At 41.7% G+C, this 25,522-nt stretch overlaps 2 protein-coding genes across 3 annotated transcripts in view; both read left to right on the forward strand.

The window, feature by feature from the left end:
- Positions 1–5,271, forward strand: part of nox5 (NADPH oxidase, EF-hand calcium binding domain 5) — a 10,949-nt gene extending 5,678 nt beyond the window's left edge. Inside the window, exons 10-15 of the mRNA XM_036212512.1 lie at positions 405–449; positions 1,159–1,283; positions 1,564–1,648; positions 1,717–1,816; positions 2,182–2,348; positions 4,739–5,271. Coding sequence (XP_036068405.1) covers positions 405–449; positions 1,159–1,283; positions 1,564–1,648; positions 1,717–1,816; positions 2,182–2,348; positions 4,739–4,870 — 654 coding nt within the window. The 3' untranslated portion in view covers positions 4,871–5,271. The remainder of the gene's footprint in view (positions 1–404; positions 450–1,158; positions 1,284–1,563; positions 1,649–1,716; positions 1,817–2,181; positions 2,349–4,738) is intronic.
- A 3,177-nt stretch (positions 5,272–8,448) lies between these two features.
- On the forward strand, positions 8,449–24,849 carry ambra1b (autophagy/beclin-1 regulator 1b). 2 transcript variants are annotated; one of them, XM_024280968.1, is made up of 19 exons: positions 8,449–8,771; positions 12,101–12,306; positions 13,763–13,821; positions 13,962–14,145; positions 14,575–14,747; positions 15,464–15,530; positions 15,807–17,326; positions 17,404–17,490; positions 17,581–17,766; positions 17,962–18,042; positions 18,110–18,213; positions 19,085–19,195; positions 19,397–19,585; positions 19,659–19,813; positions 19,897–20,036; positions 21,138–21,242; positions 21,479–21,666; positions 22,650–22,781; positions 23,027–24,849. In XM_024280968.1, exons 2-19 carry the CDS (start codon positions 12,175–12,177, stop codon positions 23,554–23,556), a joined length of 4,143 nt encoding a protein of 1,380 aa, XP_024136736.1. In that variant the 5' UTR covers positions 8,449–8,771; positions 12,101–12,174; the 3' UTR covers positions 23,557–24,849. The 2 variants fall into 2 exon arrangements, with proteins under 2 accessions (XP_024136736.1, XP_024136737.1); XM_024280969.2 differs by having other exon boundaries at positions 17,461–17,490.
- The last annotated feature ends 673 nt before the right edge of the window (positions 24,850–25,522 follow it).

Consider the following 25,522-nt stretch of genomic DNA (forward strand, 5'->3'; position numbering starts at 1 on the left):
CAGAATCTAGAATCACCTGAAGGGTAATGGGCATATCGGCAGGTGATAGGTCAGAACTAACTGAAACACAAGCAGGGTGAAGAGTTATAAGGAATTGGGTTTGGAGCTGCAGCTGCTACCAAACATAAAAATGTGTGTTTTCCAGATTTGCCCTGCTCTCTTTACTGTTTCCCAACAGTTACAAAAAGTTTTTTTCTAGACTCTTCTGAATTTTTCATTGTTCTAAAGATCCAAGTTAAAAAGTTTAGTTAAGCCTTTTTTTGTCTGACTTTTGTTATTCTACTTTACTCCATGACTGACCCGACAATGGAAAGATCATTTTTCTGAAGAGAAGAAAAGTCCAGCTTCTTCATGGCTGCTCCAAAAAGTGACTCCCAGTTCTTTCTGTGTTTCTTCACCTGCAGGTTTCAGCAAAGTTTGTAGAGAACCACAGATTCTGCAACATCAAGGTAAAGAATGTTTTGAATCGGACAGCAAACTTTTAGTTCCACCTCAAGCTTAAGCTCCACCTAGCAGAGGCTTGTAACTATGGCAACTGTTTCTTCATCCTCAGGTTTAGACTCCTCTTTTTTGATAGTTGCTTTTTAGTGTGCAGTGCCTCCTACTGGCAGAAGAAAGTAATGAAAACATGAAAAAACATTAAAATTGTTGTTATTTGGTGGATTTTTTTAGAATTTGGTTTTTTTTAGAAAAAATAGACTAAATTTTAGGAACATTTCGGTTTTATCTCAATATTGACTGATCTGTATTTTTAGCTACACTTTAAGACTATAAGAGTTACAGTCAATCAATTACAGCTGGATTTGAAATAAAAAAAGGATTTGTAAATGGTTTATTTCAAGCAAGCAGCCAAAGCTGGAAATAATTATTTTTATATGGGTGACATCACACTCACTTAGTCCAGTTCTCAGATACTGTCATGTGGTTCGCCTGGAAGATCCAGAAGCATCTTTACTGTTTACGCGATTAATCACCTACTGCTGATCATTACTAAATGGTAATCAGTGATGTGAGAATTCAATCTGTTTTTAGTAATCAGACACAGATGTGATGAAGATCAGACAGATACCTGTGTGTTTAAAAGGCGCCTGTTAAAGTCTATCACTGTGAAGCTGTAGGAATCCTGCAGTTACTGTAGGGGTGTCACATATGTGTCAGTGTTATGTAGATGGACCATATGGAACTCCAACTCGACAGATCTTCACTTCAGAGCACGCCGTCCTGATTGGAGCAGGAATCGGAATCACGCCCTTTGCCTCCATCCTGCAGAGCATCATGTACCGGTGAGAGAGCTGACTCCTTCCCCATCCTTCAGCGTCCATCTACCACTTCCTGTCAGGGACACGCTGTTCACAGCCTGAGAGAATGTAAAGTTTAGAAGTTCAAACATAATTTCAGTGTTTAGAGAAGATGCTCACTGGCCTGATGGAGTCATGAACCTGTTTGTCCACATTTATGTACTCTAGCTCTTCAGTTGTATCTTAGATCATCACTGGTTGGACCTCTCCGTCTCTCATGACAGAGTGAAACATTTAAATCTGAGATGCTTCGTGTCCTCCACAGATATCGGCTGAGGAAGCAGAACTGTCCGAGCTGCAACTTCTCCTGGTGTGAAAACCTCAAAGACAGCGATATGACGCTGCGCAAAGTAAGAGCGCAAAATCCTGAGCATGAGTCCAAAAATACAGCCTGACTGAGTCTGCTTTCACTCTGCAGGTTGACTTCATCTGGATCAACAGAGACCAGAAATCCTTCGAGTGGTTTGTTAGTTTGCTGACCAAGCTGGAGATGGACCAGGCTGACGAGGAGCCTGAGGGTGAGGAGGACTTCCAAACAGAAGGATGAAGCAGATCTTAGAAAGCTGGGACTCGGTTAATGAAACAGGGAGGTGGAGCTTATTACTCTGCAGGTGCTCAGGTACCATCAGAACTTCTCCTAACATGACACTCCTTCATCCACTGCTTTATCTTTAGAATGAAGAATTCAGTTCACAAAAGAACTCAGTTAAATCTTTTTGCATGGAGGTTAAAACTTTGAGGAAACCAGGTGTGTGGGAGAATCAGGTCATGGTCTGACCTGGTTCTCCTACAAGTATCATGGCGCCCAACAGTCCCAAAATGACCTGGCTGCAGACAGCATTGTCCAAGAACCAATTCTGATCATTTGCAGCTCTATTTGCAGGACGTTTCCTGGAGATGCACATGTACATGACATCAGCACTCAGCAAGAACGACATGAAGGCGATCGGCCTGCAGATGGCGCTCGACCTCCTGGCCAAGAAAGAGAAGCGAGACTCCATCACGGGGCTGAGGACCAGAACCCAGCCAGGACGGCCAGAATGGGGGAAGGTGAGGTTCTCCTGCCAGAGATGCAGGGATTTGTTAGTTTAAAGACTCATTAGTGGTCAGAACTTGACCCATGAAGCGGCTGGTCGGGTATGTGGATCCAACAGTGGAAAATAATAAAAAATAAAAAAAACCCAGAACTGTGATAAAGGTGATCCAGAAAAGTCACCAAAAAATATGACAAAATGACACTTAATCAGATGTTTGATCTCCAGCTGACGACCAGTTTCTTAACAAAAAGACCTTTCCTACCTTCAGACCAAAGAGTTTGATGAATTAAACCACGGGTTTGGTTTTAAGATCCAAATTTGGGAGTTCTAATACAAACTTTTAATTTTATTATCTATCCATCAATTTTCGGAACCCTCTTCATCCCTGTCTGGGTCACGAGGTTGCTGGAGCCTCTCCCAGTGACTATTGTGTGCGAAAGTGGGGCACTGGACCGGACGCTGGTCTTGTTTATCTAAAACATTGTTGTCTATCAGTTACAGTTTCACAATAAAATTGACCTAGTTTTAATTTATCGCTTTTCTTCTGTAGAACATTTTTTTTTTTTATGTCAGGAAACAGCAGACTGTAGTGGGGGGTGGGTGGCAGCATCAGGCATCAGATCTAAATATTCCGGTATTCTATACAAGAAACTCACGGTACTCCTTCCAGCAAAAAAATGTGCACGATAAGGAATATAACAATTTGATGTTATCTGTTGATCCAGGGGCCATTTGAATCATTTAATATGGCCCGCCCCACTGGAATAAATTATATAGATTATCCATAATAATGTTTTATATTTCCCTGTAGTTTTGGTTTCTCCCTTTAGATGGTGCACCACAAGTAAAGTGACTTGTGCAGAAAGTTATTTTGCATTTATGTTGTGTTGGAAATGTTGTTTTTCTCTTATTCATTTTATGGTTTTCCAATCAATGCTACACACAAACACATTGTTTTTGTAAGTGTGTGTTTTTCTCTGAAAGACATCAACCATTTTAAGCCTGTTTTTGTCCAGGTTCCATGTTGTTTTTTCTTCTCACTTACTAAAACACTTCGTGAATCTGATCTGGGCCTGCTGTCACGTTTTAGAACCCTTTGTGGACTAAACTATATTAAACTATATTAAAGCACAGTTAATCTTAATAATCTGCACTGAACATTAATTATTAGGAATAAAATGGATTAAAACATGCATTATTATTTCATGGGGTTTCATGTTTTTTTTTTTGCCTTTTTATTCTCCGCCAAGCTTGGTTGTAATTTGGTTAAAAATGAATTGAATTAAACCTTTTTATTTTATGGCTGTGGAAGACTACAGTTATTAGAGGTCCTTTTCTTAACCAGGCACCAGTGGATACTTTCTTTTTTTTATTTTTTTAAACAAAGAATTTCTCCTTATTTGTGGTGTTTGGGGAGGTCAGCTTCATGAAATAACTCAGTGTGAAGCCGGATTAAACCAAATGTTTTAATTGGCCAGAATCTGCTTAAAAGAAAACAGGGATTCTCCATAACAAACAGTGTGAGCGTGGGAATTTTGAGTTTGATCATATGTGCTGCTGTCAAAGTTGTTTAGCAAACAGAGTCAGGAGCCAAGTACGATTTCTCACGAGGAGAGCTGCATACAGACAATCAGTCCATAAAACCAAAGCAGCTCTGAAAATAACTGCACCTACCTCAGACATTTATTCAAGATTGGGTTGCCCTGGTTACAAAGAAAGCTAAGGGATGGGGTCAGCAGTTAAAAACAATGTTTAATCTTGTCACTGCAGAAACAGGAGGGTCAGCAGAGTGTCCTTCAGTTGAGCGGTTATGTTTCCGATCTCCACCTGCTTCCTGGACACTCCTCGCTTATCTGATGATGCAATCGCCTTTTCTTCAGGTGGCACACAGAAAAACTCCAGCACTGAAGATTTCAATCAATATATGTTAGACATAGTTCAATCAAAAGTTTCAAAAGCAGTTATATTGATGATAAATAAATAAACAAGTTCATAAAACTGAATAGATCCAACAGTTGACAAATCCCAAGAGACTCGACCTCCTGTGGGCGAGCACAACATGACACGACCTCTTTGATTATTTACTCTAAGGATAAGAAATGTTTCTGCCAAGATTTTTACTGAACTTATCACCACAACAAACTGGCAATCAAAGGAATTTGTAGCTTAGATCGCCCTCTGCTGGGTTTGCACTCCTTCATGTTCTCCCTGTTGTTCTAAATAGATGAACCATAAATACAAGAGACCTACAGCTGTATTATAGCTCTGTAAGATATATGACATTGAAAACTCAGGATTCTTTTGTTTTCCTGACTTCTTTGTTCATCTGTGACAGCTTTAAAGTGTGTCATCAGAGATTACAGATTCCTGCTCTCATAGAAGTTATGTTTGTGTGTCTGTCAGGTCTTCCAGAAACTGTCTAAAGAGAATAAAGGCAAAGTTCATGTGTTTTACTGCGGGGCTCCGTCTCTGGCGAAGGTCATCAAGGCTCAGTGTGAACGCTTTGGCTTCAACTTCTACAAAGAGAACTTCTAAACATGTCTCTGCTGCTACAACGTCTGTGTGTGTGTAAGTCCTGAGTAAGTAAATGCTTAAAGTCCCACTCTGATCATCTTTTGATATATATTCAGTGTTTACAGAAGTCTTTTAATCGTATTTATGCTGTTTTTAGCCAAAAATAATAATTTAAAAAATCTGTCCATTTCTAGAGAATAGTTTCAGCAGAGCGGCAGGAGTTTATTAGAAATTTGTCTGTGAGCAACCCCACCCCCCTTCCTCTCCCTGTAGCGGAGCAGGGAGCTTGTGGCCCGCCCAATGGCTTTTATACATCAAAAATAAGCTCTTTTAGAAACAGCATTTTTTTGGCTGCTTCTGATTCACATTAATTTATCCATCCATCCATTTTCTGAGCCTGTTTTATACCTTAGGGCAGGGGTCGGCAACCTTTAACAGTAAAAGAGTCATTTGGGCTTGTTTTCTACTGATCAAAACCTAAAAGGAGCCGTATAGTCTTACTTAAAGAAATTTGGATTTACATTCATGACCTTCTTCTTCTTTTTTTTTTTTATGTGAATTATTTGAAATATTTTTAGCCTGAACAAAAGCGAAAATATAAAAAGAAACTTGCATGTCTCAAAATGGGATTTTTTTAAGAATGTTTTTACCTTTTACCATTAGTAGAGGCCAAATAGTGAAAAATCTAGCTCGTTACTTAATAAAAAGCAAAACTCCAAATTATTATAAAATTCCTCAGTAAATCAAATCAGCCAAAAATGTTAACATGTTGCTAAAAGAAGAGCTAAACTCTAAATTATCCTACAAACCCCAGAAGATGACAAATTTAACCAAAAATGTTAGAATATAATGCTAAAATATTAGCTAAACTTTAAATTAGCATAAAACTTTCATTAAAGGCCAAGTTAGCTAAAAAAGTTAGCTTGTTACTTAATTACTAGCTGAACTCAAAATAGCCTAAAATTCCTCAGTAAACTAACTAGTCAAATATGTTAGCATGTTGCTAAAATAAAAGCTAAATTCTAAATTATCCCAAACAAATTTCAGTAGATAACAAATTAACTGAAAACATCAGCATTTTGCTAAAATATTAGCTAACTCCAAATTATCATAAAATTCCTCAGTAAACTAATTAGTCAAAAAAACTGTTGCTAAAATAGAAACAAAACTCTAAATTTTTTGAAAACTACTATTATTTTATTTTTCTTCAGCCAGAGAGCCACCATGGAGAGATAAAAGAGCCACATGTGGCTCTGGAGACGCAGGTTGCAGACCCCTGCCTTAGGGGGTCACAGGGTTGCCTGAGGCTAACCCAACTAATGTTGGACAAATGCAGGGGACACCCTGGGCAGGTTGCCAGTCACACATTCACAATTTAGAGTCATCAAATCACCTATGAAAGCATGTTTTTGGACTGTGGGAAGAAGCCAGAATCCCAAAGAAAATCACTGCATGCATGGGGAGAACATGCAAACTCCACACAGAAAGGTCCCAGCCAGATCTTGAACCTGGCCTCCTTGCTGTGAGGCAAGAGTGCTAACCACTGCCCCCCTGTGCAGCCCCCACAATGATTTAAACAAGGAAATACTTCGAAATGCCGTTTTAAGCTTAATTTAGTTAAGTTATGTCCTCCATCCTCAGAAAAATGCCACAAGAACATGTTAAAAACATCATTTTCATTGGACTGGGTGATAAAAAAAATTACTACAATAAAAAAAAATTATGAATCTGTAAAAAAATTGTGACGTTTTATCTTAGGAACATTAGGTCACCTTTGTTTTAAAATGTGATTAGATTAGAATTAGATTAGTAATTGTTCATTTCAAGGAAGAAAGCAAAAATAATTCATGTGCAATACAATCAATCGACAGAAGTTTACATCCATAAAGGCATGTCAAACACAAGATAACTAGACGCTGATAGAGTTGGAGGAAGTTAACTTATATAATCCCACCCTGGCTAGGCAGAGGAACAGAAAGATGAACTTCTATATATGGACGTCTATAACTGCTCTGATGTTTTCAGCTTCCTGTGCATTACCATTTCTCTGTTTCAGCAGCTGAAATCTAAAAGTGATTATGTCACAGAGAAACCTCTGTTTTCTGTTTTCTGGAGAAAAGCCTCCAAGCATCAAAATGTTTTGGGTTGAAAGAATTTTGGAGGGAACAGTTTAGTTGTTTTTCAGGATGAGAAATCGTGATTTTTCTATATTTTCCTGCCTCTTTAAAAATAATGTTTTTCCACCCAATAGTTTTCTCTGGGTGGTCCACTGTGGAAGACCAAGTAAGCCCTGAACCAAGTTACATGGTGTAGATTTGTAAACAGTTGTTGTTTTTCTTTTTTTTTTTTTTTTGCTTTTGTTTCTCCTATTATGATGTCAATTGTGTTTTCAGAAAACTTTTTTATTTTTATTTTTTCACATTATGATGTGACATTGCTTAAACTATGGAAGCATAAACCCTTTGGAGTACACTCTGTTGTGTCTGAACAGTGATGTTGACCTGTGTTAGCTGGTGAATTTTGTACCCTGGTTATTTTTATCTGAAGTTTATGTTGTAATGACTCATTTATGTCTACAGTAATAAAAGCTCTTCTAAAAGTTCTTCTCTTTGATCAAATATATTTGTGGTGCTCAGATCAGGAGACTTTGTTTCTTTACAGCAAGTTTCCCTTTCTGGGTTCACACATCAAAATGAAGAAAGGCCTGATCTCATGGAAAGATGATTCATCTTCAAGATGAATAAAGTATCCAGAACAACTTGATGCTCCAGAGTCATTTGGCTCTTTACCCAACAATTCAACCAGTGTGACTCAGAGATAAATACCTACTGAACAGCGGAGGTGAAGTTTTCCATATTCCTTGTTTCTTCAAGATAATCAAGTCTAAATTAAATATGTGTACAAACTAACAAGTAAACAAGAATTATTGTCAAATCCATTTACATTTTAGTTTTCTAAATTTTAACCAACTGTTGTTGTTCTACATCAAATTGTAATTGAACATTATACCACACTGTATGGTCACGTCTTTACAAAATTCAAAGTGCTTCCATACATTGGACTTTAATAATGGATTGTTTGTTTGTTTGTTTGTTTTTTGGCTGCCATCAAATCTGTGTTGTCCGTATGCAATAGTAAAATAAACCTACAATGTCTCAATAAAAAAAATCCAGAATCGATAATCGATTTATATAATTTTGAATACAATTTTTAATATTATAGTTTTATTCAATATAATTATTATAATTTAAAATTTAATCAATTAATCGATTATTGTTACACCCCTAATAATTAGGCTTCAAATGGTAAATATGTGTAATTAGCCCTGCAAATATTTTACGTATATATATTTTTTAAAAAAGTAGAGATTTAAACCTTTAAAATGTTACTGATCTTTTTAAAAAACATTTTCAGACTTTGTAGTGGATAGAAAAAAATGATTGTAAATTAAGTAAAATTATTATTCTTTTGTATATTTTTTTATATTGTAAATACAGAGTGATTATTCTGGCTGTGCTAATTAAAATGTGGGATTTAAACGAGATCCTGTGAGTTAAACAGTGTTCAAGTTGTGTTTATGTTGGAGTGCGATCGGTGCTCTGTTAATAAGCCTGCGTATGCTGCGGCTAGCAGGTTAGTTGGTAGCAGTTGGCTCTTCTTGGGCAGCTAATAGAAGGTTGGACTGATGCTTCTATTATTACCTACCCTCCTTTATCATCTCGTAAAATGATTATTAAACGTCGATCACAGTGGGTTCCGATCAGTAAAACTGCAGTGTGACACGGATGTTTCCGCCAAACGACGTGTTGTTTGTTTGCGGCCGAATTTTCCGTTTTCGGCCGAGCTAGCTCCTCGAGCTAACCGCAGCTAGCTTGCTAGCAGCTGCTGATGGCCGAACTGGAGCACCGCTCGACCCAGAAAGGTAGGCCAAACTCTGCCCAAGGTTTTTACACTCACAGCTTCAGTTGATATACAAAATATTGATAAAGTATTGAGTTGTGTTTACAACCAAAGGTTTAAAGCCCGAACGACTTCAAATCGATAGCTGCCGCGAAGCTAGCAGTCGAGCTGTAAACCTCAACAATTTTAAATCTAAGGGTGAAATTCTGCTCGGCTGACTGTCATGTGGACTCAAATACGTCTCTTATTTATTTTCTTACTTTAAAGTTTAAAATGTGAATGGGAGTTGAAACAAATATTAGAGGCATTTATCTACATTCCGAAATGGAAGAAGCTCGACGTGTTAAATGGATTTACACGTTTTAAACAGCCTGTCAGGCAGATTAGTAGTTTGTTTTATTTCATTCTTCAATAATTACTTTGATTTGAAACAAACAATAAGAGTGAAAATAAGTACTAGGAAGATCAATTCTTAGTACACAAATATTAGCTGTACACAAGTCAACTAGATCGTCATCCACTATCAAAAGAAAATAAAAAATCTGACTTTTACTTTCTTCATTTTTTCTGAGTCTAAGATTTTCTCAGAAAGGACATATATTTGTACTAAAACGTATAAACTGAAAACTCTCCATTTTCTGATTTTGATCAATTTTGTTTAATCGTTGTTATTGATTTCTGGGAGGACTTCGTTGCTATTTTCCTCCCCACATCCTGACTGTTTTCCACAAATAACTAGAGCCTGACCTTATTCCTGCTGCTCAGTCCAATTCAACACATTCTCTGGTTAACTAATGATGAAATGACTGAAAAATAAATATAACTTGAGTGTTGGAGGCTCTGAAGAGGTGTGATGTGTGAAGAGATGCTTCAGCAGAGATTCAGACTTTTATAGAGTTGGTGCTAGACTTTAACCCAACAGAACCCAGACCCATTTTTCCTTAAACATAAAATTCTGTGGGATATACCACAGACCACAGAACACATTTCTGGTATTTTCTTGCTACATTGATGTTATCTTGAATTGTTACAGGTTAAACACGCAAACCACAGCACTTTGTTCTTACCAAAGTTTCATTTCAAAGAAAATTTGGTCCAATTCTATTACGAAAAAAACAAACAAACAAAAAAAAACATTGTATCTGTGTCTTAAAATCCTTCCGGTGAGATGGAAAATGTATTACAAACACACACCTGTATTATTTTTAACTATCCTTAGCTCTAAAACAAGTAGATAACTGCTTAAAAATTGACCAGATACTAGAAACTATTCAGAATACCTAATATAAAGATAGTACTCGCATTTAAAGGTGGTTATATATCTCCAAGAAGGGTGTTTGTGTTTCTGTAAATAAAGCTTAAGTCATATGTGGGGAGTGTTTCAACAATATCCAAACATCAGTACATTCAAAGAGAAATTCAAAGATTTGCTTCACCTCAAATATTTGAGTTAATAGCAAACCTGAATGTGTCATGTGAACCGCTCCACTTTAGTGTTTTTTTTTTTTTTATCCAGTGGTCTTGTTTATGGTTTACATATTTAATATGTTTTGATTGTTTGTGTTATGTGTCATAAGGCTGAGCAACTATTATAATTATTATTGTGTTTAATTGCAGGCTTTTCTCTGATAAATCGTGTTGATGACTACAACATTTGGTAATGAGCTGGCTTTCAAATGTAGCTACAAAATGTTAGATTTATCCCAAATTAGCTTCATTTTTTTAATCTCCTTTATGAAACCAGACTTCTGTTGTTGTTCAAGGCTGAATGTCTGCATAAACAGTCAGATCGTGTTTAAATCCACTTTTCCTAAAATGTGATACTGGAATCTAATTTACTTGATGAATTTAATGTCTCAATATTTCACTAAAATGTTTAATTTGGGTAAAAGATGTCACTTCCCTTTTACAAGCATAAATTCGTCTGACTGTAGATCTCAGTTTTTACTGAGGCAGCAGCTACAGTCCTGGTAAACATGAACGGTAAAGTCTCTACTGCCACAGAATAAAGGTCCAGTCCGCCTTAAGATACCCAACACTCTGCCTGAGACTTTTATATTCACTTTAAAGATTAAAATAAAATATGCAAAGGTGAGTTTAAATATTTATCAGCATTAATTAGCGTTGTTGATTCTTAATTTATGCTTTAAATTGCCTGGCCCTATTGAGTTTACTGTGTGTATAAGTGAAATTATGTTTATGTTTATACAATTCTGTATGTAAAGGAAATAAACAGGATTTTTTTGTGGTTATTAGGAAGGAGGATTGACTTAACTCAAGTCTTCTTCACAATTTTTTTGGACTTGTGAATGTTAAACATATTTCTCGCTTACACAAGATTCTCTATATTCTAGCATATGTTATACAAAGCAAAAGTTTTTTTATTTTTTATCCTTGTAATAAAAGATATGAATATAATAAGCACAGTTTCTGATGTTTTGATTAATTTAAACTCTTCATATAAAATAACTTGCAGGATTCTATCATTTTTATTTATTTCTTTTTAAAATGAGTCTAGTCTTTTGAAATGCTGTAGGTGGGCAGCAGTCCCAAGTGCGTAGGCGTGTGTGTTTGTGTGGGTGCGTTACAAACTACTGCTGCAAGGCTTGGTTTTGCTGCCAAAACCACGAAATACTTCACAAGTTGATGATTTGATGAAATATTAGCCCTTTAATACATTTCTGTTTCAAAACTAATTTAGTTTGTTAATAAAAACACGTATTAATCAAATTATAATCGGGAAGATTTTCATTAACAATATTAAGATACATGTATATTGCATTTATATAACGAAAATAACTCGTTTTGTCTTTGTAAAAAAATAGCATTAAAAGGAAAATTTACTTGTATATTTTTTGAATTAGTAATTATTATTTATAATATAATATTGATTCATGTTTAATCCCAGCTCTGTGGGTGATATTATCACAGTGGAGGTGCATGGAGATCACATGTTCTCTGTGTTGCAGTTTTAAGTCAAATGATGTCCTATCAGCCTGTTATTGGTTTAATAATGATATTTAGGGATGGATGACATTTGGATTAAAGTATGATTTTTTATTTTTTTTTTTTGGTAAAAACTTAAACTTCCTTAAATGTTTTGCCAGGTTGTCTTGGTTACTCCTCAGATCAGTTCTTCAGAGAAAAACTTGGAAACATTTGAGTATATCCAGGCTTATTTTGTGATTACTGAAATTGACATTCCTCTTGTAGACTGGGATTTCTTATTCTTCTTTCAAAGTGAAGAAGTCATCATTCAGACTCTGGGTGCAGACTACGTCATCTCTGCAGAATCTTTTTGGCCCAAATTCTTTCAGCTCTATAAACACTAAGCAACCTTTTCTCTTTCAGCCTAGACTCTGGATGGCGGCGGACAGACAGCAGCACGAGTGAACAGCCAATCAGCTGAGGCCACCTGAAGCAACATGGCGTCTCGTCATAGGAACTCCGTGCGGATCCTGTCCAGCCGAGAGCGGGGGTCCCAGACAGTGGGATCGCAGAGGCTGCTGCAGCTGTTGGTGGAGGAGAAGGTCCGCTGGATGAAATGGCAGAGTCAGGTGAGCTCATGTTTGGGAGCAAAACAGTCTGGCTCACGACACAAATATCAGTCGTTGTTCTGACATCTTTTTTATGTTGCTTTTAGACAGCTGCTATAAAAAAAAGACAGTCAGAACTCTTGAAGTCAAATTTGTGTCCTCCACCTCTGATTAGACTCGCATCAAATTTGCTGCTTGACACACTCCAAAAGAGTGTTCATAAAGCTCCCACTTCCACCTTATGTGGGAGGAGCTACTGTCAAATGTTTTTATCTTAATCCCTGCATAATGGAGGACACAGAAGATATTTAGAATTCAGGTTTATTTATTCTGAAGAGCTCTACAAAAGAGTCTGTAATCTCGTCACTCAAAACGTGCTGCAGGACCTCTCAGTGCGTCTGTAGATTGGCTTAACACTGAAACTGGACGCACCTGCCATGTAAATTACATTCGGTGTGAATGCAGCTTAATATTGCAGCAGCAAAACATCAGCCTCCACAGTGGTAGAGAGGGACGGGACACCTGCCTGCGATTGTTGTGCACAACTACTTAATAGTCCAAACGCTGCCTGAGTTCTTCTGCATCGTGATGCTCCAAACATTTACCCACTATCCTACTGCAGCAATGGGCTCCAGCCAGGATTTCTTTTAAGGAGAGTAAAGACCAGCCAGCAGCTGCAACACTGACAGCCAAGCAGACCTGAAGACATAAAGAGCATCGTTTTCTGTTGCAGAAAAGGAAACCATGGGAACTTTTGTCTTTTCGGGATAGAAGTCAGTTGTTTGTGCCGCTTTGTTAAAGCTAAAGTCAAACTCTTCACATGATTAGTCACTGCACTGCTTTAGAACTGGTTTTATCATAGTTTTGTATTGAGTTCTCTAATGCCTGATCATGTGACACAGGCCGAATCTGAATTGCTTCCCTATTCCTACAGCTTCAGCTTACCTCTACATTTAGCCCTCCGAGCGGAGAGTTATGGAAGAATAGTGTCTTCAAATCCGGATGTTACTACTTCTCGATGACGTCATTAATAGTCGCTGGTTGTCTACATAAACGTGTAGCTAAAATATCCAATGTTGGTTTTATAAATGTAAAAAGGTCATGTTAAAACAAAAAGACACAACTACAGCTTCAAATGCCCCTTTAATTGGAGCAATAGGGAGAATCTGGAAGAGTGCGAAAGCAATTTGGATTCAGCCACAAATTTTATTTTTTCTCTTTTAAACATTTTCCAAAAATGAACACAGACTTTTTTTCTTTTATTTTATGCGGTAAACATTCAAAATATTTGACATGCATTGTTAATACATGAAAATGTTAAGTATAGATTAACAAAGTTAAAGTGTCATTTGTTTTTGATAAATATAAATTGATTATATTTTTCATATATTTTCATATAACCATTTGTGAAAGAGGCTTTATTTACTGTTTTAATTGATGAACCTGACAGAAGGTTTCCTGTTCTCCGCTCTAACAGAAGGTGGAGCTGCCTGACAGCCCTCGCTCAACCTTCCTGTTGGCCTTCAGCCCCGACAGGTGAGACTCAACAAAAGGACAAGACGAGCTCTGCCTACCTGCTGATTTTCTTTGACTCCGCCCTCTTCCTGTGTGCTACGGCAGTCACTCACCAACTTTGCATGTCTGCTGACTAAAAAGCTCCCGTATTCTTCTTGCAGGACTCTGATGGCGTCCACACACGTCAACCACAACATCTACATCACTGAGGTGAAGACCGGGAAGTGCCTCCACTCTCTGGTGGGCCACCGAAGAACGCCCTGGTGCGTGACCTTCCACCCCACTATTCCTGGGCTGGTGGCCTCCGGGTGCCTTGATGGTGAAGTTCGAATCTGGGACCTGCATGTGAGTACTCAGAAGTTCTGGATGTTTGTGTTCAGACTGTCATCTCACCGCCATATACGAGGACAGTATTTTATTTCAAACAAAGAGTTGTTAAAATCCCCTTTAACAAAAACAATCAAGATTAATTCAAATATTGATCCTTCTGGAAAGAAGCCAGGAAAGCTTTCTGGATTTGTTATGAGGCATTTCTTTGTTGGAAAAAAAAAGTGTTTGGATGAAAAGATTTCTTCCATTGAAATCAAACACCACCTGGTGTATTTACTAGCACTTTGTAAAACAAAAAAGGAAAATCAAGTATCTGTTTGCATTAAATCCCTACTTTTCATGAATACTGAAGAAAACAAACCAAAAAGAACAAAGAAAGTCAGTCAGCTGTGATGATTCTTGTGCTCCTGTGCTGTGGATGTTTGACCGCTGCTCCTCCTGCAGGGTGGCAGTGAGAGCTGGTTCACAGAGAGCAACGTGGCCATCGCCTCTCTGGCCTTCCACCCCACGGCTCAGCTCCTCCTCATCGCCACCAACAACGAGCTGCACTTCTGGGACTGGAGCCGGCCGGAGCCGTTTGCCGTAGTTAAAACGGGCAGCGAAACGGAGAGAGTGAGGTTGGTGAAGGAGCAGAAAAACCACGACCAGCTGCAGCTTCAACACAGAGCTGCCAGATGCAGCCTCCCTCTTGTTTCACTTTAAGCTGCCGTGTTAGATCCTCCTCTGGGTTTCCATAAGCTTTTTTAGTTCTACTCCATAGTCTTACACTAAAGGAGTTTAAGTTTTCCGTCAGAAAAACACAATTTTTATCAGATTTCAGTTGAAATCTTCTTCTGTCTCCTCTAAATTTAATGAAGCTTCTCTTGCATTTACCTGAAACCTTCAGTGTGATGACAGTTTTGTGACCAATTGTCACTTTTTTGAGTTTGACTATTTTAAGAGCAAATTGGATTTTTATGTCAACTATTAAAATGTATTTTTAAATTAAACTGAAGAAAACAAGACTAAAATAAACAATGAATAAAGATTTTAACTGAAGTGCACAACAAACAGGGGAAATATCTTAAAATATGAAGAATAGGATGTTGAGTTTCATTAAATGAAAAAGATCTTTGTATCATTTTTTTGCAGATTTGGATTTATTCTGCTCTCTGATTCGCATTCAAACATATTTCAGAGAAAACTTCCATTCTAGTTTTGCATATTTATTTAATTTTTTTTTTTTTCCTCATGCTCTAAACTGGCAGCTTGCTTTAACTAGTTTGTGTAATTTGTGTAGTTTGTGGTCAAATCTCTTTTTGTCTTGTGATGAACTCGTGCTTGTATGCTGCAGGCTGGTGAGATTTGACCCTCTGGGTCACAACCTCCTCACTGCGATTGTGAACCCGTCCAATCAGCAGGTAAGAAATGTTGAACCCACTGAGAAATGCTGACCAGATGAAGTCAGATCATAAAAGTTTGTGATGACTATTTATCCTGTTTAAGTATAAGTTTACCAAGTTAGTTTTATCATTGTAGCTAATATTTGTTTTGCCCATTGACTGTACCTGACAACAGGACTGAGTGAGTGTGACATCACCCATAGAAAACGACCCACTTGTTTTTTGCTCTTCTGTGACAATTGAAGTCTGTCTGTAGATGAAACCTGCTGACCGGCTGTGTTCATCTTCTCCTAGAACGAGGAGGACTCGGAGGTTCCCATGGACAGCGTGGAGATGCCTCACTTCCGCCACCGATCCTTCCTGCCCTCCCAGCCCGTTCGCCGCACTCCCATTCTCCACAACTTCCTCCACATCCTGTCATCTCGCTCCCCCGCCTCTCAGGCGGGAGGTGACCAGGCCCGATCTGTGAGTGACGGCGGGAGCAGTCTGGGAGGAGACGGTGCCAGCGTGCCCCTGAGCCAATACCCCAGCTCTGACCGTGGACCCCCCTTCCCGGGCTGCACGCAGCACCTGGGCATGGTCTGCCTGTGCAGCCGCTGCTCAGTCAATCGGACCCCCTCCCTGACTGCCGATGGCCTGCCTGGGGCTCTGTCTGATCCCAGGACTTCGTCTGACGCCACGGCTCTCTCCATGGCGTCCACCTTCTCCTCAGCACGCACAGAACCCCGACAGCCTTCAGAACGACCCTCAGCCTTCACCTCCGTCTACTACAGCGCCGGCACCTCTTTGAACCCCATCATACCTGCAGGGCTTGAACCACACGTCAACCACAGGCCTGCGCCTGACTGGACTCGCAACCTGCTGAGCATGAGGGAGGGTGGGGTTAACCCGGGAATCCTGCCACCCAGAACCTCCTCCTCCTCCATCAGTCTTCTGTCGGTCCTCCGTCAGCAGGACGCCCCTTCCTCCTCTCCTGTCTACACCTCCGCAACTGAAGGTCGAGGTTTCCCCCAGTCAGGGGAGTCAGGGGTCCGGGACGCTTCGGGGACGAGCAGCGGGCATCACCCTTTCTGGGACGGTTCTCGTAGCAGCTCCGCCTCCTTCCGTAACGTGCTGCGGTGCAACCTAAGCCGCTACTTTCTGGAGATCGACCGCATCGACATCGACCCGTCACTAGGAGGCAGCGTGGCAGACGGCGGCCCAGAGCAGAGCCAGGAGCTACTGAACAACAACATGGACCCCGACAGACCGGGACCCTCCTCGTCCTCCTCCACCCCTACCATCATTCACTACCAGCCTCCTCCTCCACCTCCTCCCGTCTCCCACAGTGTGGAGAACAACGTTCCTCCCCCGTCTTCGCGAGGCCACCTGAACCGCTGCCGAGCCTGCCACAACCTGCTGACCTTCAACCACGACTCTCAGCGCTGGGAGCGCACCAACCAGACCTCCTCCACCTCTGCCTCTACCCCCGAGGCCCCCTCCTCTTCATCCTTCCCTTCATCAGCCGCCCCCTGGCAGCTGGAGGAACATAGAAGGACGCTAGAAGCTCAAACGCAGGAGAGGAGGGGGCCTCTGGAGCCCAGCGAGCAGCCGCCTCCTCCCCCCTCAGGAGGAGAAGGAGCAGCAGTTACATTTCCCATTCCCCCGCCCTCCAGCCAGCAGGGGGAGCAGACAGTGGGTTTGGTGTACAACCAGGAAACAGCACAGTGGGAGAGGGTGTACCGGCAGGCCACCGCCAGCCGGATGGCAGACGCACCAGAGGCCTTAAGCCAAGAAATGCCTGTTGACCCCCCCGACGAGGACTCTCTGAGAAGGTAAGAGCTCCGCGTGAGCTGCTCTGTCTCACACTGGGGGGTCCTTTCTGTTATCTAAGGTTTTATATGTCTCTAAGGCGGCTGCTGGAGTCATCGCTTTTATCTCTGTCTCGCTATGACATGTCCGGATCCAGAGACCATCCCATCTACCCCGACCCCGCCAGGTATGCCGAGCCACACCTGTCCCGCAGCAGGAGCCAAGCCTGTTCTGTTCTGCGTCCAGAGCGTGAACTCAGCTCTTTCTCCCTCTGCAGACTTTCTCCAGCTGCGTACTACGCTCAGAGGATGATCCAGTACCTGTCCAGACGGGACAGCATCCGCCAGCGCTCTCTGCGGTACCAGCAGAACCGTCTGCGGGCCATGTCCACATCCTCTGAAAGTCCTCCCAGCAACCCTTCGAGCTCCATGGACAACAGCGATGTGGACTTTGAGGACCTGGAGTAAGTTGTCTGACTGTAAAAACTGTAGGATGATGATGCTATCACACTGCAGCATCTGGATTTTGATCTAAAAGTCTCATTTAGAAAAACATTTTTGCCTCGTACTCAAAAGAAACTCCCAAGAAATGTATTTTTGATCCAGTTTTCTCTCTGCTGGATGGCTTCATATAAATGAAAGTGTGTCTGTGTTTGCAGTGACAATGCAGACCGGGCGAGACACAGGACGCCGCGGAACGCCCGCATGTCGGCTCCCTCTCTGGGTCGTTTTGTCCCGCGGTAAGTGTGGTTCTGCTTTTTATTTAGTTTAACTGCCTGAATACTAAAATCCCATTTCCTCCTGCAGACGGTTCCTCCTGCCCGAGTACCTACCTTATGCTGGGATCTTCCACGAAGGGCGAGGTCAGCCCGGCCTGGCGACACATTCATCCGTCAACAGAGTTCTGGCTGGTAAACGCACACACTTGTTTTTCTGTTTAACATGCAAGTCAAGCAAAAGGGGAATCTGTTTCAGTCCAACTGACAAATGCGTTAAAAATCTAAGCATTTAAATATTCAGATTTTGTTTCCTCTTTTAGGAAATTTTTTGTGAGATTTTTTAGTGTTGCATCTTTCATTCTGTAAAATGATTTTGATTTTAGTAAATTAAGTAGTTAAAGTTGATGAGTGTCAAAGAAATCTCAACATTTAGTTTTTCTGGCAGCACAAGTTAAAGACGGGAAGGAAGTCATCTCGGTTCATTCCAGTTTGCTGCTCTGGGAGCTCTCAGAACCGTTTGCTGTTCACCGTATTTTGATGTTAAATAAACCACAGCTGTGTTTGAAACCTTAAAGTTAGATTTGGTCTCAGATGACTTTTACTTTGATATATTTTTAAATGCTTTAATTCAAATCTCTCAAAATAGAAGCTCAAACCATAAATGTAAATAAAAAAATACAAAGGAGAATTCCTTAAACATCACTGAGGTCAAATCAAATAGTGATGAACTGTCTGCATGGGAAACAGTTTGCAGCATCACTTTTTACTGAACTTTCTAATCAGGGGCTGTTTGGAACTAGAGACACTGTTTCTTTCCAGAGAAATGCTGCGCTGGATAATTTCTTACCTTGCTTAGATTGAATCTGGTTGCTGCTGCCGTGCAGCAATTAAGCAGAATGGAGAGGCGGAGCTGATAGCTCGATGTTGCAGATGGCTGCACTTGCCTCGCTGATGTGGAAGTAGTTTGAGTAGTTTCATTGCTCCTTTCTTTCTCATTTTTTTTAAACAAGTCTAAAGTCAATTTTTTTGCACAGTGTTTTTGAGCAGTGTTTGATGTCTTTAGGAGCATCGATCGGAGACGGTCAGTCTGCTGTTGCCAGCAACATCGCCAACACCACGTACCGCCTGCAGTGGTGGGACTTCACAAAGTTTGACCTGCCAGAGATCAGCAATGGTACAGTCTACGCTGGGAGCTTCACCCTGCAGCTGATGATTTAATGATGTTTAATGCAAATCTCTGATTTTTTTTTTTTTGTCTGAAGCTTCTGCATGTTTTAGATGTTCAGGCTGAAAGAAGGATTTTTTTTTTGTTTATTTGCAAAGATAAAGCTCTGCTGCTCAATCATCTGAATTCTGGGTTTTCTTTTATTCGCAGCCTCAGTCAACGTTCTGGTGCCAAACTGTAAAATCTACAACGACGCCAGCTGTGACATCTCTGCAGATGGTCAGCTGCTGGCGGTCTTCATCCCCAGCAGCCAGCGGGGTTTTCCAGATGAGGGCATCCTGGCCATATACTCTCTGGCTCCACACAACCTTGGAGAAATGCTTTACACCAAGAGATTTGGTGCGATTTCCCGCATAATTTCACGACTTTGCACCGGCGAGCCACGGCACACCTGACGTCTTTTCCTCTGCAGGTCCCAACGCCATCTCTGTCAGTCTGTCCCCCATGGGCTGTTACGTGATGGTGGGGCTGGCCTCTCGCAGGATCCTGCTGCACCCCACCACAGACCACATGGTGGCGCAAGTCTTCCGTCTGCAACAGCCGCATGGAGGAGAGACGTCCATCAGGGTGAGAAACAAAAATCGTTTTCACTCTTTGTTGTCTCCCTGTGGTCCAGTACTGATCATGTGTATTTGCCCCGCGTGTTTCAGATGGTATTTAACGTGGTTTACCCCATGGCGCCAGACCAGAGGCGCCACGTCAGCATCAACTCTGCTCGCTGGCTGCCAGATCCAGGGATGGGTCTGGCTTACGGGACCAATAAGGGAGACCTGGTGATCTGCCGGCCCGTGTGAGTTCATGTTCCTCTGTAGCTGAATTTGACTTCAGAAGAAGTAGCAAATGTCAGGAACACAGAGGAAGCCTGTGTTCACAGACCGTTCTACTGTTGTTGCTGCTTTACCGTTTTCGTGTCAAACTGTTCTTTGCCCCTTACTCTTTACTTTTCAAAGTAAAAAATTTTTTCGCTTTTTGTTTCAACGGGATTGAATCAAGTTAAAAATGCTTATTTCGATTTCAACAAAGACTTTAAATTTAGTCGCACTTCACGGTCTTCATGGATCTTCCTGATACATCTGTCAGAAGCAAACTGACAAGGAAGTAGTGGTTCCAGGAAAGAAGAAGAATCTAAGGAATAGACAGAGAGCAAACTGTGCTAACACCCCCTCCCACGACTTTGAGAGGAATTTCTAAGGAACTCCTGTCGCTCTGCAGAAACTACATTCTAGAAATCAACAGGTTTTTTTTTAATTATTTTGGCTTAAAATAGCATAATGGAAATCAAAAGACCACTGGGAACACTTTTAATACATCAAAAGATGATGGAAGTGAGATTGGTGTGACGTTTAGATTACCATCGTGTTTTTTTATTTTGTTTTTTCGTTTTTAGAAAGCTTTTATTTTGAAATTATGGTTGGATTTCATATTTGGAAGACACTTGTAACTGAAACAAGCGGAAACGCCAAGCTAATTTTAGCGTGTCCTAGAGTTATTTGTGAAATGCGTGTAAATATTTATCGTTGTAAATGATGGGCTCCATGTTTGCACGGTTAATTCATGCCTGCTCGGACTTTCGCTCTAGAAACTTTGGGGTCATTCCACTTTAAAGAAACTCCCAGAATATTGAGAAACCTCTTTTGTGGCGCATAAAAGCAGCAAGTGTTTCTGCATTGTTTGTTTTCCTTTCAGCTGCAGCCTAACCCCCCCTGCAAACTTCCTCTGCACGGATCACTGATGTCATTATCTTCATCTCAACAGGAAGAGTTTTAATTGAAAAAGCTCAATTAGTGCTGTTAACGAGGTTGTGATTCAGTCGGCTCTCTGAAGACGCCCTTCCTGATCTTCCTCAGAGGAAAAGTGGATTATAAACGTGTGTGTGCTTGTGTGTGTGTAGGTTCTACCGCAGTGAAGGAGAGAATCCCAGTGAGGCGAACAGCGAACCCTTGTTTTCCGTCAACAATAGTGGAACTAGCCGGACTCGAGGTTCTGACAGAACCGGGTAAGAAATTTGCAGACAAACAAATCTTGTCACAGAAGCTTCAGGTTTCCCACAGACCTTGTTAAAAAGTTTCTACCTCACCTTCAAAATAAGTGTTTTTCTGGTTGCTGCTTCAAGCGTTCATGTTTTTGATCAGAAATCTGAAAACTTTAACTTAATGTTTTAAACCGTTCAGACACCAACGTATTGTCTCACTCATGTTAACTCAGCTGTGTTTTTTTTTTTTTTTTGTTAAGACCAAACCGCACTGGCTGGAGGCTGGACAGAGACATGGGACTGATGAACGCCATCGGTCTTCAGCCCAGAAACCCCGCCCCTTCAGTAACATCACAGGGAACCCAGACGCCAATCATCCAGCTGCAGAATGCTGAGACGCAGACAGAGAGGGATCTTTCAGAGCCCAGTGGGTCACGCCCACCTGCAGGTACTCACATCTACACTTAAGGGTGGATTCCGACTGGACACATTCAGTTCACTTAAAGTGAACTAGAGTTCGTTTCCCTTGATGATCCAGAACAAACTTTCAGTTTGAATACACCCAAGCGCATCCTGATCCAGGAACTGCTCTCTGACCCATCTGTCTCGGTTGGTTTCCAATCAGATTGTGCTCCAGTTCGCTTCGAGTTTCCTCAATGAGACACAGCCACTCATTGAAACGTGGTCGGATGAATGCAGACTCATTAACGTCATGCACGTTGCTTCTCACACTGTTCCCCTTACAATCTGGGTCGTAAACACTTATCGACGTATCTTCTTAGCCATCCTTTCCTCAGTAACAGCATCCCTCCACCTCCAAGTGTTGTACCTGACGTTGATACAGACGTTCAAAATTGGTCAGAAAAATATTACGTTTGAATCAGTGAACTGTCTCGACAAGGATTGCAAAGCGTTTGACTTCCATTATTCTTTGTCTCGTTGCTTTGCCCCGCCCTCATATTCCTGGCCAATGACTGAAGAGATTTTCAGTCACTTGGTTTTGTCTATAAGCTTCGGTTCAGAACAGAAATGTCCAGTTGACGACAGTCTGAATACAGAACAAATGCAATGTTCAGGAATCGATCTAGACCAAATTTAACTGACTCAATCTGGACCAACAGGCTTTTCCAGTCTGAATACGCCCCAAGTCACCTGAGGACAGGCGTTAGGTTGGTAATAAAACTGGAGCCTTTCATGGTTCTCAAGATTGTTGTTCTGACTGAAAGTCATTATCAGACCCTGAGTTGTTTCAGTTTTCTGAGGGGAAGAACAGCAAGTTCAAGGTTTTGGTTTGAAAAAAAAAATTCCCCCTGCCGGTTCTTCTAACAGAACCTTATAGAAAGTCTTGTCTTTGTTACATTTAAATGCAAAAGTTTCAATCTGAAGTTGTTTTTTTCTCCTGTAATGACAGCTGTCTTCACTCTTTTTTAGGTATGGCTCCTGACACTCCATCCACGAGTCGAGCAGCCCAGGTGGAGCTGGAGGGGGTGGGGAGCAGCAGAGCGGAGGACCGGGTCCAGGTTGAGGTCTCGTCTGAGGCCCAGGGCTCCGCGGCCGGTTCTGGTAGCGTTTCAGCCTCTTTTCACTTTTACTGAGCATGAGATGCTCTCTGCTGCATTAGGTTCCTTCAATTGTTTTACATTGTTTCTGTCATTGAAAAACACCTGAGGACAGGTGAGGTCAGGCTTGACATCATGTGGTTCCGTCTGGAAGCCTGTGAGGTCCATTTCTCTGGGAGAATGTTTGCATTTCGGGGCGGATGCTCCCTGCTGCGCTTCTCTCTTCTCACGTACTTCCTGCTCCTGCAGGTCCAGCCGAGTCTGCAGAGTTTGGTTCGGGGGAAGACGCTCTGGCTCGAATTCGCCGGCTGATTGCAGAGGGAGGGATGACGGCGGTGGTCCAGCGAGAGCAAAGCACCACCATGGCGTCCATGGGGGGCTTCGGGAACAATATAATCGTCAGTCACCGCATCCACCGGGGCTCCCAGACCGGCTCTGCCGCCTCCAGGCTCATGGCCGACTCCTCCTCACGACCCCTCCTCGTTGCCCCATCCCAGCCCTACCCCCACCCCTCAGAGACCCCAACCCCATCAGAGCAACTCACCCCAATGTGGGGCTCCCGGGTGCTGTCGGGGCCCCAACCCGCGGGCCTGTCTGTGGCAGTGGAGATGGACGACGTCTTCGATGGCGTCCGGACAGATGACGACTCCTTGCCAGGCCCCTCCTCCCTGCTGTTGTCCTCCCCCTCTTCGTCCTCCTCATCCTCCTCAGCTCACAGCCCCCTCCCCGGCAGCGGGGGAAGCCCGAGTGGTTTTTCCGGTGACCCGTACAGCAGGTAATGGAGACACAGCGTGTCTGGTGGTGGGCGTGGCCCACAGCTTTACCTACAGCCTACTCTAAAGGTGCTGCCGGCTCTAACGGGGTCTCCTGCGTAAAAAAAGAAGGGATTCTCCCTCCAAGTCATCGCCGCCGTCCCCTCGCCCCCCTCCTCTGTTCATCATCCGTGAGGAGGAGAGTCTTCCTCACTGATGTGAAGAAGTGTGAATGGAGGTTTGAGGAGGGGGCCTGGGGGGTGCAGCTGCATGGCGAGGACCCAACAGACACTCCTGCAGTAAAGAACCTTTTTTTTTCTCACGCTGACGATGGGAGAAACCACTTCCTGTTCGTGGAAAAGAGCGGGCGCGCCGCCCTCCTGTCAGTTGCACTAGCGTGTGTTTGGTGCTGCTGCGTGTTAGCGTGTTTGACCCAGGCTTTAAGTGAACCATTTTTTTTTTTAGTCCTCATGTTTGAGCTGATGGAGGGGTTCCTTCCAGAACCATGGCTGCAACAGGCCCTCTCAGGGTCCGAAGGTACCGAACGCCAACGTTCATCTTCTGACTTCCTCTCCCTGTGGACGAGCAGGGCTTACACTGACCTAAATTATCAGCCAGCAAGAACAAAGTTCTTCAGTCGGGACGTGAAGAGATCATTAAACTGTTTACAACTGATTCCTTTGATCCAAACCTGCTGGTCAAATGTTCGTCAACCTGATGAGATTACGGAGTTCCAATCATTGTTGAAGGTTTGCTCAAGCAGAGCAGTAAAGTCGAATCACCGTCTAGATTCCATCTGGATCTTATGGAGTCGAGCTACTGGGGACTCCTGGAGGTGGAGCCTCAGCCTGATGGGAGGGGCTTCCGTTCTGGATCTGATATTCTTCATCAGCTGCAGAACTCGGGTTGTCAAGAGGTCCTCTCTCACACTCGGCCTCTGCAGTGGTCCTTAAGATGATGTCTCTTCCATTCTAAATTATGCAGAATAATTTGACCCATAAATAATAATGTTGAGGAGAGAAAGCTCTTTTACTCTAACCTGTATTTCCTGCAGCGTAGGCGAGCTCAGGTGCCTCGTTTCCATGAAAACCTGGAGTCAGGAAGCAGGATAAATGCAGCAGATGATGGATCTCGATGCTCCTCCCTGGTTTTACTTGATGCTCGAATGTTCTAGAACGGTTCATGCCAGCTGGTGTGCATGTGCGTGGGTGCGTGCATGGTTTCAGCTGTTTATTACAAAGATGGACCTGTGTCAGTGTCACTGTGGAGTTTGACTTTTAGACGTGATGGAATTAAAGAACTTTGAGAGTTCCTCTGTGATCTCCTGTATGTCCTTTTTTATTTTAAAAATTGGAACATAAAATATGTTTTACTTAAAGTTGTCATAAGTCACACATATAAGTCATCACTTTTGTTAACAAGATTTTAATTTTAACATTTAATGATAATTTCTGTTAAGCAAACATTTTCTGGTCATGATCCAAACCCAATAAAAATGGAGGGATTAAACTGATATAAAGGAACATTTCATCACCTCGGTAAAAAACATCATTTAGGTTTATTATTTGAAGGCTGCAGTCTCTCAATTTAGAGGTAGTCGGTGTGTAAAGTACCATATTTCAACACTGCAGTGACTTAAAGTCCTATAAATATGAGTGCAAATAAAAGGATCAACGTTAAAAAAAGCAAAATAAACCAGTTTTGATACAACATGGATGGAAAAGTCTGAACTTATCGGTTTAGTAGCTGTAAAAAGGTAAAAATTATATAAAATAAACCTTAAGTAAAAATGCTGCCAAAAGTTATAGCACACTATTACCAATTTAGTTTTACAAAAAATGGAACTAGTTAATAAAATAATGGTGCATTTTGTAGTTTAAGCACCAAATCTGGCAAACTAGGATCCTCTCTTTCAAACAAGCACATATGCAGGAGAAAAATCCAACTTTTTTTAAATATACATTATTCTATAAATATATATTGTAGGTGCCAA

Source organism: Oryzias melastigma, linkage group LG6 (assembly GCF_002922805.2).
Source record: "Oryzias melastigma strain HK-1 linkage group LG6, ASM292280v2, whole genome shotgun sequence".
Classification (NCBI taxonomy): Eukaryota; Metazoa; Chordata; class Actinopteri; order Beloniformes; family Adrianichthyidae; genus Oryzias; species Oryzias melastigma.